Source organism: Quercus robur, chromosome 1, assembly GCF_932294415.1.
Source record: "Quercus robur chromosome 1, dhQueRobu3.1, whole genome shotgun sequence".
NCBI classification, from domain to species: Eukaryota; Viridiplantae; Streptophyta; class Magnoliopsida; order Fagales; family Fagaceae; genus Quercus; species Quercus robur.
The window spans coordinates 22,306,506-22,313,898 of NC_065534.1; the positions used below are offsets into that span (position 1 = coordinate 22,306,506).

General features: G+C 32.9%; 1 protein-coding gene across 1 annotated transcript; it reads right to left on the reverse strand.

The window, feature by feature from the left end:
- Positions 1-1,662: 1,662 nt before the first annotated feature.
- LOC126733268 (uncharacterized) lies at positions 1,663-3,881 on the reverse strand. The gene is made up of 4 exons (XM_050436536.1): positions 3,695-3,881; positions 3,424-3,488; positions 2,579-2,919; positions 1,663-1,921 (listed from the first exon to the last, which is right to left on the reverse strand). The coding sequence occupies exons 1-4, from the start codon at positions 3,879-3,881 to the stop codon at positions 1,663-1,665; spliced, it is 852 nt and encodes a 283-aa protein (XP_050292493.1).
- Between the last annotated feature and the right edge of the window lie 3,512 nt (positions 3,882-7,393).

Here is a 7,393-nt window from a genome sequence, read left to right on the forward strand (position 1 = left end):
AGTAAAAAGGAATTAGAGATATATGCTTTCGTAATAGACTTGGTAGCAAATTACCTTTGATCCCTTGATGAATGAATATTTTCTACTCTCTCCTCTTGGGTCACTCCACAAACCGTTCCCTTACTTTGATGGGTTGTGCCTTCGTGGATTGTTAATCGGCTTGATTTAGGTTGTCAAGGTCGGGATCCTACATAAGATCATGAGAGGTTAGTGGGATCGTGAATTGTAGGATTGGATCATGGATCATAATATCCTAGTTTTTGAGGGGGGAAATTAAAAAAAAATACATTAATAGTGACTTTGTATGTTGAATAATCTCATAAAGTATGAATTCATCCATAAAAAATAAAAAAATAAATAAAAATAAAAACAAAAATTTATGTATTGATAGTCATCTTTATACATGAATTGTTGCATAACCTACATCCATATCTATACTATAAACTAATGAAACAACTATATTTAACCATGTAAGCATTCAAAATCTACCAAAAATAAAATAAAATAAAATCTTTTATCGATGCCTACTCCTTATATGACATAATAGAGACTACAAAGTATAAACAAATAATGTTAGATTGAATTGTTGAATAATGAACTAACAACAATATCATATAAATAAATGTAAACTTGCGAAGGGAATAATGAACTCAATGCCGTCAAGTTGATTTTAGGGGTTTAGGGAATAAGTTTTTAATTTAGAGTTTTTTTTTTTTTTTTTTTTAGTATAAGGTATATTGGATCATTTCTATCCATTGGATTGATAGGACTTCTTTTTTAAAGCAAACGCAAAGCAAATTTGGGCTTTTAGCAACATCGTAGGATCCTATCAATCCCACACAATCCTATCAATCCTAAAAAATGCACGATCCGAGTCGATTTGGCAAGTATGATCGTAGATCCTACAATCTGACTCCCAATTTTGACAACCACGCTTGATGAATGTAACTCAATATCTTTGGGTTTTGATGATTATATACATTTGAATGCCTTCAAAAATACATCGTCTTAAGGATTTGACTATGGTCTTAATGAGGAATTCTCTGAAATTTTGATGATTGCAAATCTTGGAGAAGAACAATTACACATTTTGGATTATTTGTCCGCTTATGGTGATTGGGGGTGTTTGGTTGATGAATGATTGGTCTTGTAAAGGTGGAAAATTTTGTGATCCATAATCCCCCTTCCTTTTCTTATTGATTCTCATTATTTAATTTATAGATGGGGAGGTTCAAGGTCTTTGAATTTTATTCAAACTCTCTCATCTCAAAGTTATCCAACTCAATCTTATCTCCTAAGTCATTTAGATAAGAGTGCAAATCATAAACAAGTTCAAAATTTCGAAATTGGGCAATTATGGGCTGAAGTGCCAATTAAATTTTCTTCATTTCTTTGTTGGCGCTTGAAGAATTAGAATTTTATATGGCAACTTGTCACATCCGTAGGAATGTTACGGCTAGCTAAAAGCGATTGCCTCATACCACATAACCAAGATTATTACCACACATAAAACATTATTATGCATATATAGTAATATTTAGTGATACTATAAAGTCACAAATCCAAAGGTAAGCCCATATCATGTTATCATGATACTGCCACTTGATTTACAACACACTAAATAAGCATCATCCATCGATTAAAATGCTTAACAAAGTCTTTTTACCCATTGCCATTCCCACTGTTACCGCTGCCACCATTGTTGTTGTTATTGAAATCCTCCCTAAGAATGTAATGATGATTATTCACAGTGCTTCCACCATACCCAACGTCAACTTTTTCATTATCAAAAAGCGGCTTTTGAGCTTTCATATTCATTTTGGCCGATAAAGTCTTTTTTTCTGCAGCCAAGCAAGAGCTCACCATCATCAGGACAAGGGAAAATGCTCGAAACCTCATTCTTGAGCTTTTGTAGTATTTGCTATTTTTATAGAACCAAACAAAAAGAAAATTCAGGCATAAGAGGAAAAGAAAATTTTAATTTCATGCAAGTGATCAGAGAACAAGCATACTTGCAAAATTGTTTTGCTAAACAAACCAACAAAGAATAAATGGTTAAAAAGAAGTTTTAATATCATAATATTTAACTATTTGGGGACCAATATAGAAAAACTACTTACCAGAAATAGTTTGTAAACTGTTATGTAACTGTATCTTGGAGGAAGGAAAAATTTAAGCCATTTATATAGGAGCAGAGTAGCTAGGGTTTATGCGATTGATAATGATCTATATTAGAGGAATGGAGCCAGGACTTGGAGTTAGGGGGGCAGAAGTATAAACAAAAAAAAAAATAAAATAATAAAATAAAATTGAAACTCCAAATAAACATTCATTTAATAAACCATCAGCAAAGAAAAATACACAAAATTATTGTTTTTTAAGATATTACAATGCAGTTATTTATGAAAATGGAACTCGCCGTCTTTTTAAATCTTCGAAATCATCTATGATTGAATCCGTACTAATTGTTGCAGCAATGTCCTTTTCAATGAATAACATCATAGCGCCTGTTAAAAACTCATCTTCCATTTTGTTGCGAATGTCAGTTTTGATGACATTCATAGCTGAAAATGCTCACTCTGTAATTGCAGTAGAAATGGGAAGAGTAAGCACAAGCTTGACCACTCTAGAAATAAGTGGATAGTATTCTGATTTTCTAGTTCTCACCATCCATTGGCACAATTCTGAAATATTTTTCAAATTCTTGAACCCTGAATGCTGAACTACATCATACTTATAAAGATCAAGTTCCTTTTTCAAATCATTCTTTTCATTATCTATGAAGTCTATTGGATAGAAATTATCTACCAATGAACAAATATCATTGACTCTAATAGATTCATATGCCTCTCGAGGGTCTAAAGCTGAGCTAAGCGTAAGTAACTCCATGGCATGCTCACTAAACTGATGATTTAGTTCCTGTAATTGAGAATCTATTCTTGCATTAAAAATATCTACTTTATAATAATGCTCATTTCTAAAGTCCTCTTGTTGAAGACAAGATCAACCAAATCTTGCAACACAACAAGCATTCGTATCAGGGACATCTAAACCACGTTCCTTACAAAATGATATCACAGTAGCTAGTAAGTCATCCCATTTCTCATCTCTAAATTGTTGAATAAGTTTTTTAGTGGATGAAACTAAATGTGTAGCATTTAAAATGTCTTGCGATTGGTTTTGCAAAGCTTGACAGAGTTTATCCATGATCCCCATAGTTTCATTAACAAAATGCAAGATGAAGACAAATTTAAATGAAATTAATACCTCATAAGCGGACTCTACTTCTACTTTTTGTGAAGAATTTCCTTTATCCATAATTTTTAGTAGAACTTCACATGTTGGACTAAACAACATTATCAAGTTAGAAACCGATTTATAATGCGAACCCCAACGAGTATCTCCAGGTCACTGTAAAGCGACCATCTGATTAAGTCCTTTCCCAGTCTCAAGCTCTTCAATATCAATCAAATATGCAATGTCAGAAGCTTTAGCAATTTTTAATTGATCAATACGTTTGCACGAAGCACAAATATTATTGATAACCAAAATCAATTTAGTGAAAATCTATTAAAAGGGACAATTGGTTTTGATGCTCCTACTAATGCCAATTGTAAGCGATGTGCAAAACAATAAATGTAGTAAGCATATGGACAATCATTCAAAATCAAAGCTTGTAATCCATTCCACTCACCCCGCATATTGCTTGCACCATCATATCCTTGCCCCCGAATGTTTTGGATATCTAAGCAATAATTGGAGAACAAATAATATATCTCCTTTTTAAGGGTTACTGCTGTAGTGTCAACAACATGAACAATCCCATAAAATCGTTCTCGCACAAAGCCATTTGTATCAACATATCTTAAAACCATAACCATTTGCTCTTTCATGGACTCATCTCAAGCTTCATCAACCAATATGCAAAACTTTGCATCACCAATTTCTTCCCTAATTGCCTCCTTCACTTTGGTTGAAATAACATGTAGAATTTCTTTTTGAATCTGAGGTGATGTGTAGGTGGCATTTTTTGGAGCTTTTGCCATTATTTCAACAATATTATTATTATAGCCCACCATCAAATCCAATGTCGTAAGAAAGTTTCCCCGATTGGTTGAAGTAGAGCTTTCATCTCGACCTCTAAAAGCAATAGCTTGCAAGGCAAGATGTCGAACAATATCAATTGAAGCCTTCAATCATACTCGATTATTTGCAATTTGTTCTGAAGTGAAATTGCTCATTACCCTGTCTATGTGTTGAGACTAGTTCATCAAATCCAGACACCCTTTATGGGCAATTCTATGAGTGGAGTTAAGATCTTTCCCCATATGAAGACTAAAAGAACAACTTTCACCATTTCTAAGTTTCTTCCAACTCTTAAATTCGTTAATTGTGGATGCATTTTGTCCGTCATGCCCAGTTGGCTTATGAAAGAGAAAGCATGGAAGACAAAAAGCGGCATCTTTTTTAGGAGAATATTCAAGCCATGACTTAAAGCAATCATCTTCATACCAAGAACCTTGAAAGCTTCAACCCTTCTTAGATTTTTAAATTTTTTTAAAACAAGACTGGTATGGACCCAACTTAAGTTGCCAGATCTCATCTCGTTGATCAACATGATAAGTATATATTTGTCTACGCAATCCAAGATCAGGTTCTAATTGCAACGAACTCATATCAACCTTTTGAAATTTTTTTTGAGAATTTTCCTCAATAGGGACATCAAGATTTTCCTCAATAGGTTCATTAGGATTTTCCTCAATTGGGACGTCGAGATTTTCCTCAATTGGGACATCAAGATTTTCCTCAACATTAGTGGTTGGCAATGTTGCACCACTAGTATTAGCTTCTAAATCATTTGAAACTTTTCTTTTGAAAAAATCAAATATGGTAGTTGACTTTTTCATAATCTACAAATAAAATATAATTTGAAATTATTATGTTATTATATGGTCAATAATCTACAATCATTACACACAATAGACAAACACTATGCACACAAACATTCAACAACTAACCAATAAATTTTAAAGTTACAAATAATCTCTTTAATTTTTTATCCAAGTTTAATGTTTTAAAAAACACTAACTAATAGACAAAAACACTAAAAGACAAAACTATAAAAAATATCACAAAAAATCACAGCTATTTACTATTGCTAAAGACAAAAACTACCAAAAAAAAAATACAAAATATCAATGGCAATAAGAGTGACGTGGTGTTGTGTTTGTCAGATGCAACTTTTTCATTTATAAAAGAATATAAATTATGGGCTAAACCGCTAGAGACAAAGATGGGTCTTGGATCAGATTTTTACCTCTCTAAGCTCTCTTTTAGCTCTTTCTCTCTAGTATATTCTGTCTTTGAGTCTCTCCGTTCCAGGCTCCCGGGCCCCAGCATCCCTAACTGGCTGACTCTCTGATCCCTACGCTTGCTTAGTTGCTCTGTGCTCTCTTTTAAGTTTTCTTTACAAGTCACAGTGTCAAGTGTCAACACATTATTAAAAGTAAGTCATCCCAAACAAGGATTCAATATGAGATGAGACTTGAGAGGGATACCTTTGCTTTTGCTGCTGGCTGCCAAATTCTTGTCCTCGTGTTCAACCGTAAGTTAGGTTTTCCTTCTTCTTTTTTTCCTTTTTTCTTTTTTTGAATGGCTTAGAAATCCCCTCTTTTTTTTCCCTTTTATTATATGTGTGAGGTAAGTTGGGTGTTTCCTACTCCTAGGCTCAGTAGATATCTAATTAGAACCGGCTTTGATTTTTTATTTTTTTTTATTTTATTTTTTTTGCTTTTTTTTTTTTTGTTTTGGGGTGTTGTTTGGGCTTTATTTTTGTTGTTGGGCTAATTTTTTTTATAGAATTTAAAAATAGCAATAATATTTTTAAGGGGGACAAAGTGCAATTTTATTGAAACAAATTGCTAAAAATAATATATTATATATATACTTTTTTTTTTTTTTGAAAATCTGGGGGGGGGGGGGGGGGGGCACTACCCCCCAGGTCTAAGAATAGCTCCATCCCTGCTATATAATATAAATTTAATAATGCTCCACCAAATGATGAGGCAGGCTTGAGTGGGATAATTATAGTATTCACTAATATTGTTTTAAAAACAATTAAATTGATGAAGTTTGGAAAAACTATTTGTTCCAATATAAATAGGAATTCCACCTTTGTTGTTACATTACTACATTAGCTGGCTAATTAAACTACTTAAAATTAGTGAATCAAGTATGTTAATGAAGTGCCTATAATTTTTTTTTATTTTTTATTTAAGAGAAGAATGGCTATAATTGTATTGCCTAGTACGTAGGTTGTAATGTCCAAGCAAAGTTAAAAACAAGTTTTTTTTTTTTTTTTTTTTAAAATATTTAAAGTAAAATTGTCCCTAATATTTTTGGACAAGATATAACTTATAACTCCAAAATCTTAGTACGTAATTCAATGGATGGATATAATTTAGTGTCTCCAACAAAAACATTCAAAATATATTTAAATTCTTCCTCTCATTATAACTATCAAATTATTATATTAAAAAAAAATTTGGGTAAATTACACTAAACTACCCCGAAGTTTAAGAAAATACCAAACACATTCACAACTGGTTAAAAATGGCCAATTTAATCCTTCAACACAAATGGTGTTAACATCCATTAATAACAAAGTCTGACTCTCTCTCCTCTTTTCTTTTTCCTAATCTCACCATACTCTCTCAATTTTTGCTCTCTCCAAATCTGACTTCACACCATACTCTCTCTTTCTCTTTTCTTTATCACAATCTCATCTAACACTCTCTTTCTCTCTCAATTTTCTTTACTTTTGGTTGTCTGAATCTTGCCAATGATGGATGATGGATCTACTTTCTCTCTCATCTCTCTATTTCGGTATGGAGATGTGGCAGGATTGGATTTGGGTTTGGCTGACATGGGTATCAAGAGTTTGATGTTTGCTTGGTGGTTGATGGCAATTTTATGGTGGAGTTAGGACTTTGGCTGGTGTGATTGGGCTTTCCTGGGTTTCTTTGTGGAGGAGAAAATGACTTGATTTTTAAGGATCTTTTTCTTTTGGTTTTCTCAGCTACCAAACACTACATGGAGGAGATGAGGCTTTTTCTATGGCTTTTCTCTTTGATTTTCTCGGCTACCAAATGCAAAGTAGCAAGTAATTACCTTTTTTCTTTTGGTTTTCTCGGCTACCAAACACTTCATGGAGGATATGAGGCTTTTTCGATGGCTTTTCTCTTTGATTTTCTCAGCTACCAAATGCAAAGTAGCAACATAATTACCTTTTTTCTTTATGGGTTTTTTGGGTTTTTTTTTTGGATTTGGGTTTTGTTGTGGATTTGGTTTATGGGGTGGCTATTGATCACCAGAGGTGGGTTTTGGTTTGTGG

What these genes read in the sequence shown, in the direction of transcription:
- LOC126733268 (XM_050436536.1), bottom strand. Translation starts at nt 3,881, where the DNA reads ATGGTTATGGTTTTAAGATATGTTGATACAAATGGCTTTGTGCGAGAA. An exon ending in TGGTGCAAGCAATATGCGGG is followed by an intron (nt 3,489 to 3,694) that starts GTGAGTGGAATG and finishes AAATTGCTAAAG; the next exon opens with CTTCTGACATTGCATATTTG. An exon ending in GGAAAGGACTTAATCAGATG is followed by an intron (nt 2,920 to 3,423) that starts GTCGCTTTACAG and finishes TCTCAATTACAG; the next exon opens with GAACTAAATCATCAGTTTAG.